The sequence below is a fragment of the Sander lucioperca genome, chromosome 4 (assembly GCF_008315115.2).
Source record: "Sander lucioperca isolate FBNREF2018 chromosome 4, SLUC_FBN_1.2, whole genome shotgun sequence".
NCBI lineage: Eukaryota > Metazoa > Chordata > Actinopteri > Perciformes > Percidae > Sander > Sander lucioperca.
In genome coordinates, this window is record NC_050176.1 from 17,003,283 (window position 1) to 17,015,741 (window position 12,459).

The 12,459-nt window shown below is 40.2% G+C and overlaps 1 protein-coding gene across 8 annotated transcripts in view; it reads left to right on the forward strand.

Annotated features, from left to right (window-relative positions):
* LOC116042774 overlaps nt 1-12,063 on the forward strand; it is a 22,453-nt gene extending 10,390 nt beyond the window's left edge. For all 8 annotated transcript variants that reach the window (XM_031289131.2, XM_031289130.2, XM_031289135.2 and 5 more), the window contains 14 exons: nt 1-143; nt 681-740; nt 970-1,044; nt 1,703-1,851; nt 2,626-2,676; nt 3,186-3,236; nt 3,536-3,574; nt 4,646-4,840; nt 6,085-6,222; nt 6,929-7,025; nt 7,316-7,431; nt 7,693-7,866; nt 8,808-8,897; nt 9,083-12,063. The exon at nt 1-143 is cut by the window's left edge and continues 235 nt beyond it. In XM_031289131.2, the coding sequence (XP_031144991.1) occupies nt 1-143; nt 681-740; nt 970-1,044; nt 1,703-1,851; nt 2,626-2,676; nt 3,186-3,236; nt 3,536-3,574; nt 4,646-4,840; nt 6,085-6,222; nt 6,929-7,025; nt 7,316-7,431; nt 7,693-7,866; nt 8,808-8,897; nt 9,083-9,202 (1,498 nt within the window). In that variant the 3' untranslated portion in view covers nt 9,203-12,063. The remainder of the gene's footprint in view (nt 144-680; nt 741-969; nt 1,045-1,702; nt 1,852-2,625; nt 2,677-3,185; nt 3,237-3,535; nt 3,575-4,645; nt 4,841-6,084; nt 6,223-6,928; nt 7,026-7,315; nt 7,432-7,692; nt 7,867-8,807; nt 8,898-9,082) is intronic.
* Nucleotides 12,064-12,459: the final 396 nt, after the last annotated feature.

A 12,459-nucleotide genomic window follows, 5' to 3' on the forward strand; every position in this document is an offset into this window, starting at 1 on the left:
GGACAGCTCAGGGTACTCATCCTCCGAGGGCCCTCACAGGAAGCCCACAGCCAGCAGCAGTACCAGTAGAATCAGCAGTAATAGTGGGGCTCCCAGTATTGGATACATGAGCAGAGTCAGCAGTGCCTTCTTTGGTCTAATGGGTGAGAACTTGTGTGTGTGTGTGTGTGTGTGTGTGTGTGTGTGTGTGTGTGTGTGTGTGTGTGTGTGTTTGCGTGTGTGTGTGTGTGTGTGTGTCTCTGCATCATTGGCGGAGCCAGGGAGGGGCTTGGGGGTGCTGTAGCTACCCCTAGGATTCCCTTAGCACCCCCAAGAAATTGCTGTGGTTTATAAAAAAAAAAAATAATTGTTAATGTGTAAACACTGTGATTATTTTTTAGAAGAAAAACATAAAGCCAAAACAAGTGATCGTATTCGGCCAACGGGCGCAGCACACATTAAACTTTTGACCTTAATTCCAAACATAAATCCCTCTCTCCCTCTCGTTCGCTCGCTCAGTAGCCTCCCCCTTGGCGGAGGTGGGTGCGTAGGCTATGTGTGTCAATGGGAAGTCTAAATTTCAGAGCACCCTCACCGAAACGTCGAGCAAACCCCACAGCACCAGCAAAAGCAAATCTCTGGCGCCGCCACTGCTCCGCATGTCTTTATAATAATCTCACTGTTTCCTTTGTTTTGTGCAGACTCAGTCTCATTGATGGCCGCTGCATTACAGTCAAAAATAATGCATCTGACAACTTTGGGTATGGTTTTGCTGTCTGTGTTTCAGTTAGTCTTGACTGTATTTTTGCACATGTACTAACACGTGTTTAGTATGTACATTCTTATGCTTGTTTTTCTAGCATTGTTAAGTGGATTTGTACAGTGTCCGCGTACATACTGCTTTCACGTGCCAGTAGGTTTGTGTTTTCACAATCGTTGCATGTGATTTGGAAATCCCTGTAAACCAACTTTTTTTCCGTGTCCCTGCAGCTAATACTTCAGTCAGCAGTCGCATGAAGAAGGCTTGTGGTCTTTTTCTCCTCCTCCTCCTCATCGTACTTTTATGTAAGTGGCTTAACATTTTACAGATTCAGGTTTGCATGTCATCTGGCAAATTTTTGAATCACAACTCGGAGACACCTCATCATCCCCTGGGACATAGTGTTCAGTTATGCTGCTGTGCCTTAAATGTTGAAGTCTACTGTAGCTTTCCATGTTTCCTGAATGAGACAATAAAAATAAAATAAAAAAGTTATTTAAAGGTAAAAATAAGTTAATTTTTTTAAGATCACTTTAAGAAAAACTCATTGATTACACTATGTTTGATGTGATGCTCACAAATTAAAAGAATTTTCTTAGTTTTCTTATGTTTTGACGATTGCTCTGTATATTATGATGTAATTTCTACAGGACTTACTTTCCTAAATACATCTTACATTTGTAGTACTCAGGGGTTTTCCCCCAGGTAATTGGTTAGCAGAGATTGCAGGTTATGTGTGTATGACTTGCACAGCAGCACTGCTGTGTGTCGATTCCCCCCCCTCCCCCCCCCCTCACACATCCCCTCCTCAGTGTGATTGAATGAGTCACAGTAGATGTGAGTCATTATAAGTTTCAGGGACTTTGATCCTAGAAGGTTCATGGAGTCAGATGATGTTGACTTTTTTTGTGTCTCTGTTTGCAAATGCTGTTCTTAAGGCACCATTCCTCCTATTTTCTCCAGGTATTTGGTTCCTCCTTCCTCTGTTGACCTCGCTCATCTCTCGCATGGCTGTCACAAAGACCCTGTCACAAACTAAAGCCAAGAGTCAACCTGTTTCCCCTGCCACTCCTCCTCCTCAATCCAACATCATACATTCTACACCCGTGGTGGTAGGACAGATAACCTTCATCTCAGTGTGTGTGTGTGTGTGTGTGTGTGTGTGTGTGTGTGTGTGTGTGTGTGTTTGTGTGTGTGTGTGTGTGTTTTAAATTGAAATTGATTGGCATTGGATGAGTGGGTGGTGGCTATTGATTGATTGATAACTGGTAATTGCAAATGTTTCCCAGCCTCTTCAAGTAACTTTAACTTAGCTACTAAGGAATTCAGGTCCTCAGAATGATTTCCTGTTGTGTGCATGTTGTGTCCATTTCTTCATTTACATTTTACAGGGCTGTACATGAACAATGTAGTATTTATTTCCTGGCACACAAATGTAATACGAGGACATAATTGAAACTGTAAAACTGTAAGATTGTGCTAGAATACAAAGCAGAATTAATAGACTGCAGAGAACTGGTAACTAAAAGAATTCAGTAAGACGACAAGGACGTGTACATCTTCTTTTTGGTTTACAGGTGTCAGACTTGTTGGCCACTCCTTTAGGAGGTCAAAAGAAGCCTAGGAACCTTAAGCAATCTTTTAAAAGATTTAAAAGCTCACAAATGCACAAGGAACTGTTATGACCCCAACTTGGTATATATACTGAAAGCATACTGTCAGAATATAAAAGGACGACTACAATAGGGCACAAAATCATAAATAACTAAAAAGTTTCTTACATGGAGTTCCTTGTGAAAAACACATATTTATTTAGGTGTTGATGGCATGAAAAATTGGGGTCTTTTTGTTACCGCGATTGTTGAAAGTTCTTTTTCTCCCTCTAGGATCCAGCCGTTGTGTCTGCTGCTGTAGAGGCGAGGATACAACAATTCTTGGTGAGAAACGGATCTTTTGCAAATTAAATTAAAATGACAAACGCCCATTTATTTTGGGGTTGTTGGCCAGGGGCGATTCCAGGATTTTTTAAGTGGGGTGGCACAGGGGGGGACCAATAATCAGTCAGGAGGGGCTGCATTGAAAATCTGCTTAGAAATATAGGAAATATTCGATAGGATAGACCAACACAATGTAATTCTGCTGAATAAAACATCACATTCATTATTAGTTTCACTTGTTTTCATTTTGAAAAAATTGTACAGTATATCTGAATACAATACACATGTTGTATAGGCTCAGTCTGCCTAGAAAACGAAAAAAGAAACAATTCCAGTGTTGGTTACATGGTATCAGAATTTTGGATAGTCATCATGGAAACATTAATTGATCTGAGGGGGGGTTGCCAGCCCGTCCCCCCCCTTCTAGCCCCGCCCCTGTTGTTGGCATGAAAAACGGGGGGTCTTTTTTGACTTTAATAGAATTTAAAAGAGTCCTTTTTTCCCTCTAGGATTCAGCCGTTGTGTCTGCTGCTGTAGAAGCAAAGATGCAACGTCTTTTGGTAAGACACCATTCATATGCAAATTCAAAAGTGTGATGTGGTAGCTCCACGCTCAATGGTGTTTGAAGCCCCCAACGTTTCCTTCCAGGCAGCGCTGCGACCGTTGACTTCAAGGCACCTAACCCTAATCCTAACCATAACCATTGCCTAATCGACTTCAAGGCACCTAACCATAACCCTAACCATTGCCTAATCCTAGTGCCTTAGACGTTGGGGGCTTAAAACACAGATAAACTGGCTGCTGCTCCACCAGCTTTACTTTGTTTTTGGAGTGTAACCTGTATCTGTGTTTGTTGCAGGAGGAGCAGCAGCTGAAGCAGCAACACATTCTCTCTCAGGTGAGGGAATCTCGCTCTCTGTGACTGCCTGTGTCTTTCCCTGTTATGCTCCATGTCTTCTCTCATTCCTTTCTTCTTGTAGCTAACAAACTGTGTATGGTGAAAAATCCTGCCTGGTGAGACCTGGAAGCCAGACTGGGAGTAACAAAAGGGTCAAACCCCAGCTGTCCTAGAGTTACATCTAGTGGTGTTGAAGAGGAACTGCAGAGAATACAGGCAGATTGTCTGCATGATTTTGCAGCTTTCATGTATCTCACTCGCTGGAAGTAGCAGTTTTCTGGAATAGGGCTGCATAATTAATCGCAATTTTATCGAAATCACAATATGGACTAGTGCAGTATTGATATCGCAGGGGGTGGGGAGGGGGTCCATTATTTGTTAAACGCAAAATATGTGTCAAACCATTCTGAATTAGGTATTACAGACTGAAGAAAAGATCTTTGTTTGGTACCAATCCTCGCAAAAAAATCACACTACAATCATTTTAATTTCTTTAATTTGAATATTTATGAATTCAAATCATATTAATGATATAAAAATGATCATTTCCTCCAATATTGTGAATCATATCGCAATCACAATAACAGTCAAAATAATCCCATTTAGATATTTTCCTAATATTCTGCAGCCCTAATCTGGACTTTGGTACTTTTAAATGTTTGAAATGCAAATTTGTTTTAGTTTTCGGGTAACACAAGAAAGGATCTGATTTTGGTAATGATCTCGACATAAAATCTAATAAATTAATTTATCAATAGCTCATGGTCCGAGCTATATCTCTCCATGTAATTTGATAGAAAACCATTCAGTCGTCGGGGCACGGGTAAAGTAAAAAGAAATCGCCGAAGCGTTGAGAACTTTGTAAGTGTACAGACAGTTTATTAAAAAGATAGTTTATAAAGACAGTACCGTTCACGTATACGTGCAGGCGCCATCTTGGGAAAACAGTCATGACCAGTCTCACAGCACGGAGCCTCTAGACTGATTTGAACGATACTCACCTTCCCTGACACTGCCCAACACTTTTTCCTCCAATCTCACCATAAGCCCTGTCATATCATTCTCTATCAGATGAAGGAGAGACTACATCTGGACATGCAGGATGTGAAAGCCAAGCTTGAGGTTGTGGACTCGGAGAGTCGGCTGCGTCTGGAGCAGGAGGTTTCTGGGTTGGGCAGGCAAATGGTGGATTACCAGACAGACAGCCACTCGGCCGCTGCCAGCCTCAGACTCAGGATCCAAGCTTTAGAGTCCCAGAATGCAAAGGTAACAGCGCTGGTAGAGATGTACACAACTGATAGACTCAAGATTTATGTAAGCAGTGTTTTCCCTAAGTTTGTGGAAGACTTAAAGGAACTTTAGCTCATTCACCGTAAACCCCAGAGTTAGACAAGTCGATACATACCCTTCTCATCTCCGTGCATGTTGTTACTCTGTCTGTTAGCGCTAGCTAAGCCTAGCACAGATCCTGGAGGTAACCGGTTCCAACTAGCCTACTGCGCCGAATAAGTGACAAAATAACGCCAACATGTTCCTGTTTACATGTTGTGATTTGTATAGTCACAGGGTGTACAAATAACAAGGTCACTATGCTTTTACTATCTAGTAACTGTTGACTCTATGAGTGAACTCCAGGCGAACTCTCTGCTCCTCACCACAGGGCTTCAGGTGCTGCTAGCAAATCACTCCGCCCAAGTAGCAGAAGTAGCAGTGCTTCGCCTTTCTGAGAATATAGTTCCCAGTATGTATATGGTTAGAAGATGGCTGCGTCTCATATGACCTTGTTATTTGTACACCCTGTGACTATACAAATCACAACATGTAAATAGGAACATGTTGGTGTTATTTTGTCACTTATTCGGAGCAGTAGGCTAGTTGGAGCCGGTTACCTCCAGGATCTGTGCTAGGCTAAGCTAGCGCTGGGGGCGTCAGACAGAGTTACGTGTTGTAACTCTGTCTGACGCCCCCAGCGCTAGCGGAGATGAGAAGGGTGTGTATCGACTTGTCTAACTCTGGGGGTTACGGTGAATAAGCTAACGTCCCAATAAGTCGCCGTGTTCCTTTAAGTGCACATATTTGACTGCGGGTTTAGAGGTCCTTCCTCAAGAAAATGTGACATTTTTTTAATCAAAAACATGCAATTTCAGATTATTTTGGGCCATTATTATTTCTGTATCTGTGTCTAAAACAATGGAAACGCTAGAGCAGACAATAAATAAATAACGCTCAGAAAGCTTAAAGACAAACAATACTAAAGAAGTCGACCAACTACATTCATTAGATCTGAGAAAATTCATTTAGACAGCTTTGATTCTCACATTGATTTTGCATTCATTTAGCTTAGGTGCTGCCCAAAACGGCTTGGGTGCTGCACCTAAGCCTTATAATGGTAGGGAAAACCCTGGTAAGGAAAGACAGAGCTATGTATTAATCCTGTGGTTTGTTCATGTTATCTTCCAACCTAACCTGTTTCCTTAAGATTGTGTGGCTATAATAAATGTTTCTTGTAGTTGTCCCAGGAGTGGTCGTCCATCCAGCTGATGCCTCCTCCTGCCCCCTGTCCTGAGACCAGCGCCACCCCCGTCCAAAACCATCTCACCCCAGATCTCCAACAGGCCATGGAGGAGTGGCTCACTGAGCGCATCAAGGTGAGTGGAGGGATTAGCCTAGAAATCTAGACGCACCCTAGAGGCAGCAAATGTAATTTGCGAGCCAGGGTTGTCTAGCAACTCTCCCGTTGGCTTGCGAGCTGGAAAAACCAAACTCTAGTCAGGCCAATCGCATCGTGTACAACATGTAACATAATGACGGCAGAGTTGGAATGGTTCCGCGTGAATTCCCTGCTACTTGAAAATAAAGAAGATGGCTGCTGCTGCTTTGGCCGTGACTCTGGTAGACTTGGAGTTAAGCTTTTCTTGGCACTGAAGTCATTCTTAAAAAAGGAAGATGTGTTCGGAGTTTTGCCGATCGGATACGGCAAAAAGTTTAATCTATCAACTAGCGTTGCTCTGGTTAGCGCTATCCTATTGCGTGCAGAGGGAATTTGAAAGACAACCGTTTATCCCGCCCCTCGGATTGCCAATGGTGAGTTCCCAGAGCCAACATCTTGATGTGGGTCTGGCTTGTCAGGCTATGGAGGGATAGATACTGTAGACAATTTTCAAGACCACTTAACGACTCCACAACACACATTAATATAATCACAGTACAAGAAAATCTGTCATTGCCATGCGGTGGTATCCATTTGTTTTGATTAGACTTCTGAATGTTTACGTGCGTGTCTGTATCTTGGCATATGTTGATGTGTATGACTTGGTCCGCACACACTTATCGTCTGTACTGTATGTGACTCAGGAGCAGGATGCTATCAGGCTTGGTGACAAAGGAGCTTCCTCCGACTGTGGACGTCCCATGGCTGACAAAATGGCCGACTTTGCATTGGAGACGCAAGGTTGGGAACTTTCACTTGGCTTTATTTACCAAATCAATATGGTGGCTGGGAAAACAAGTAAAAGAAATGCTTATGTATGTATTTGTTCATTGGTTTCTTCACACAATATCATTTAGTTTTAATGGTTTAATCAAAAATGGTATTGCTTTTGATTACAGGTGGGTCTAATTGTGGAGAAAAGATCACAGATTCATACTTTCATGTAATTAACAAAGATTCAACAAAGTTGCTTCAAAGTCTTTATTTTTCAATGTGTGTGTGTGTGTGTGTGTGTGTGTGTGTGTTTGCAGGTGCCAGTGTGATCAGTACCAGGTGTTCAGAGACCTATCGTATTCGTTCAGCATGTGTGACCCTGTTTGGATTCCCTCTGTGGTACCCGTCTGAAAGCCCACGCACTGTTATTCAGGTGTTATTAAGTTCTCTCTGTCATTTTTTTTCTTCTAACTTTGCCTCCTCCCTCTTTCCTGTCATCTCGAATCTTGTCTATTTCCCCCCCCAAAACAACTTATCATCCAATATCTTCCTCTCTCTTCTATCTTCTGAAGACCGTTCTGTCCCTCCTTCTGTCTTTTCTCTTCGACTCCTCCGCTCTTCTCTCTCTCGATGACTGTACAGTTTTGACCACATGGCCAGATGCTAACAGCGCCCTCTCCTCCTCCCCTCCCAGGGCTACCCGGTGCTGCTCCCAGGGAAATGTTGGGCCTTCCACGGTGTCGAGGGGACTCTTGTCATCTCTCTGTCTCACCCCATCACTATAACTCATGTGACGCTGGACCATCTACCGCGCTACAACTCCCCCACCGGCCGCATCGACTCCTCCCCCAAAGACTTTGAAGTCTATGTGAGTGCTCCCCATCTCAGCCCATGGCTGCTGTTGCTTAAAAAGTGATTTGCTGGATTGCATGTCTCTGTGCTCTGGAATATTCTGACTAAACATTAGCCAACCCAAACCTACCGAAACTGCCTGAACACTGTTGGATTGACAGATAGCAATACAAAGTTGAAATATTTTTTTTTTCAGTAGATGATAGCAGCTTTAAAAAGTCATTGTTATCAGTCCAACTATGACTGCTTACAAAGTTTGGATGATTGTGGATTTGGCATTTAGAAATAAAAGTTATTTAAAAACAATTACTTCAACATGAGCATTTTGGTAAAGCTGTGCTTATTTGGCATTTGCATCATAAAAAAGACTTGCAAAAAATCTATGAGTATTGGCCAATAAAGGTGGGGAAATTTTGGACATCAGCTTATGTAGAACACAGCCTGTAGCCTGCTTAATGGAGCTGTATTTTACAGTAGTTATTAAAAGAAATGTGGGTTACACTTCACTTGAAAGTATCTACATAAGAGTGACATGACACTGTCATGAACGTGTCATAAACATTATAAACAAGTCATAAACGTCTATGACATAATGCTTCTTTTATTAAGTGTCATTCGGTTTTTGTCATGACAAGTTAGGGTTAGGGTTACAGTTAGGGTTCATGTGTCATGACTGTGTCATGTCACTCTTATGTAGATACCTTCAAGTAAAGTGTTACCAAAATTTGTAATTTTGAGAAGTTTTCAGAGACTGATTTTTGTTTTAGTCATGATAATTAATTCTGACTGGAAGTCTGTTGGTCATCCTTTATTTTCCTTCATTTCACAAGTCCTGTCACTCTGTGATGAAACCTCAGGAACGAGAACAAAAGTCACACGGAGCAGCTTACCAATTCTGATTCGGAAAAGTCTACGCTGACCGCTCTGATAGTTGTGATTTTGTTTTCTCTTTCCTAGGGAATGAGAAATGACACAGAAGAAGGAACACTGCTGGGGACATTCACTTACGATGTAAATGGAGAGCCTACGCAAACATTCAAGCTGCCTGTGAGTTGACATAAAGACCTAACTATTTCCTGTTCTATATGAAAAGTATGAGGTTAGCGTAAGCTGACACTGAAAATGCAAATAATCTGACTTCTGTTTTTTTTTTTTTTTTATCTTTATCTTTCCTCTACTCTCTTACATTTTCTATCTTTCCTTTTTCATTCTTCTGTCTCCCCTTCATGCAGAAGCCCAGTGACGTGGTGTATCGAGTTGTGGAGCTGCGTGTCCTCAGTAACTGGGGACATGTTGAATACACGTGCCTCTATCGCTTCCGTGTGCACGGACAGATCGCCTCCACATTATAATTCATTATATATATCAATTTTCTTCAGGTTACAAAATTGTTTTTCAGAAGAAAAAACAACATAAACAACAATACAACGACCATAGAATAAAATACAAGCAACAGAGTGATCCTAAAAACACAGAAGGATAGAATAAAGGTAAAAAATATTTAAAATTGGAGGGATGGAGGGATGATAAAACCCAGCCCAGGCATATAGGGGGTCAATAAATCCTTGATATAATTTGGAGCAAGGCTCCACTTCTTTAAAAGTGATCAGTAAAATTCGAAAAAATCAATATGCTACATAACAGGCAGCCCAGTGTAAGTTGGCTAGAATGAAAGTAATGTGTTCATTTCTCTTAGTGCCTGTTCAAATTGATGCAGCAGTGTTCTGCACCAGGCAGAGTCGGCGAAGGGACGCCTTATTTACTGACCGGGCCGCGGCGGCTCATTCCAACATATCAGAAAGTACATTTGCAATGTACTCTATTTAAGTTGAATTCAGTGTTGTGGTCTGAGGTGCGTTCAGGACCAAATGCTACTGAAAAGATGTTTAGCGTTGAGTAATGTCATTCCTGTGTGTCGTGTTTTGGATTGCTTAATGTTAAAGTGACAGAAATCATAGGAGGTTTTTTTTTGTGCACACTTGGCTTTGAATACATGTAAAATGGGTTTCTAAAAACCAAAAAGTACCTAGTAAAACCATTTGGGAGCATAATAGTTTTGGAAACTTTATGCTTTCAGTTATGTGAGAGTGCCACGGAATAATTTTGTACCTTTTGTTAGTATTAATTATTACTATTTATCAGGTTTTTTTCTGCTTCGCATTAGTGCAGCGCACAAACCTAACCAGGAGCTCCTTACTGAAGTTACATTACTTTATACCAGTTGAGTGTAAGCTCCTTTCTTCATGGTACTCTGACAAATGAATAGGAAAGACAGTATTTTTAAATGAACTTCACTGACCCTGGTTGCAAGCTTGCACCTCAAAGCTTCACCACATTTGATAAAGTGACATTAATTAGGTTGGGTTTTTTTTTGTTGTTTTTTTAAAAAAAAAAACATGTTTCAATGATATGTCAATTTTTTTGGCCACATAATTAATTGCAATATTTAATATCTTTACAAGATATAGATCTAGTTTGTGAATGATTGATGATTGAAACAGCTGTTAGGCCATTTTTAATGCATTTGTTTGTTGCTGATGTCGTGACTGATGGGATGTACCATCCTTTGAACAGTTGGTAGAAACTGTACAGAGGGCAGCAGTGAATGTTATTTTAAATCTGTGTTTGATTTGATACTCCAGCGAAAGATCAAATATGCAGCTTTGTAACGTTTCTTTTGTTTTCTCTTTTTAGCAAGTTCTAACTCCTCAGTTTTGATTTTATTACTGGTACTTGAATACTTGAAGACCTCTTTTTCTAACCTCTTTGAAAAGACGTCATGTTGACTTCATGACATTCTACTTCCTTGTACATAACACTTAGATTTTTTATGAGAAAGAATGGTTTTTTTTTTTTTTTTTCATTTGTAGAATGGGAATATTCTGGGTTATGAATTAATAACAACATATTTGATAAATGAGTAGCTGCTTGGATTCCAAACAACGGACAAACTGTGTACGTCTGTGTCATTCAGTCATTTCTCATGTATTCTTTGTGCGTTTGTTGAGATGGTGGAGAGAATATTATAATTATTATTATCTAATTATGAAGTGCACTAGAGGAGAATCCAGGTCAAATCCGTCATTTAAATATGTACTAGTCTTAAAGGACATGTAGGAAAAGAGAGACAGAGAAGGCTTTCTGTGTTTTCAGACAATTGTGATTTGGATCCTAACAAATTCGGTATCACAAATTATTTATTATATATATTTCTATATTTTGATATAATGTTTTGCAGGCTACATAATTCTCTAAGTGCACATTGCATTGTGTATTTAAACTGGTGATTGTAGTTAATACAAGAACTGATGTAGTTCTAATGCTTGATTATGTGTTACCATAAATTATGAGCGCCTACGAATCTTTAGAACCTCCTCTTGGTGAAAGCGCTTTTATGTAAAACAGTGGTTCTCAAATTGGGGTCCGGGGACCCCCAGGGGTCCTTGAAGGGGTTCCCCAACAAAATTGCAAATAATCTATTTTCACTATCATTTCATCCATAAGTAACACAATGACAGATTGTATGACTATTTTGCTCATGGGTTTCATTCACTTTCTGTAATAAAAAGCAAAAAGGTAGGGGACCCTGGAACAAAGTCTTATCAGATCGGGGTCTGTGGTCTAATTTGTGTCAGTTTAGGGGTCCTTGATGTGTAAAAGTTTGAGAACCACATTGAATTCAAACTTGTTTGGCTTTTGAGATGCAGATTAGGGTCAAATATGTGTTACTGGACACAGTACAATGTATAATGTATCATAGATTTGGAGAAAAAAAAAAAACACTTCAATTTCTTTCACTTTCATTACCTAAAAGAGGCGACACATTTAATTTGATATTTGAAATATGATGAACAGCCTGTACAGTTTCGAAGCTGTATCTTTGTGTATACATGCTCTTTCTGGAACACCCAATACAGGCAGTTTAATCCTCTCAGATTCTTGTTAGTGTGAAGATTTACAAGCAACACTGACGACAATGGTTAAATGCATCACAGTTAATCAGGTTCAACTTCTCCATACACATCTGATAATGTATTTACTCTAACTTAAACAATACATTCAGACATGACCGTTGTTGCCAATTGTTTTCTCTTTTAATTAAACTGATTGATGTGTCAGAATCTGCCTGAGGTGTTCTCCAGAGTATTTGACTACCAATTGCCTATTTGTAAGCCCAACTGAATGTTTGATTTATTAAATAAAATATTGTAATATATTTTTGTCATTGCATTTATTGTTATATATATAAAGTCCTAGTTTTGAATGTTGCCTGGTGACCTTTATGGAGATAACATGCTGTTTGCAGAGCATGTTAACAGGTAATATGAAAATATACTAAACAAGTTATTACATTTCAGAGTCCAGTTGGCTGGGTTCTAATGTTAGCTCATCAGCTTTGATCACAAACATTACTTTTGCCATATTTTCTATTAAAAAAAAAAAAGATATAAACAAAAGAAAGAATTCCAGGTTTGCAGACAAGTAAACGTACAATAACTACCACCACAATGTTTTTCAATAGTATCACCAGAGGTAAATCTAATTTCTCACAACAGCACAACATTCTGGGCCCTGTAGAAAGGCATTCTCTATGGGCCCCTCCCCGCAT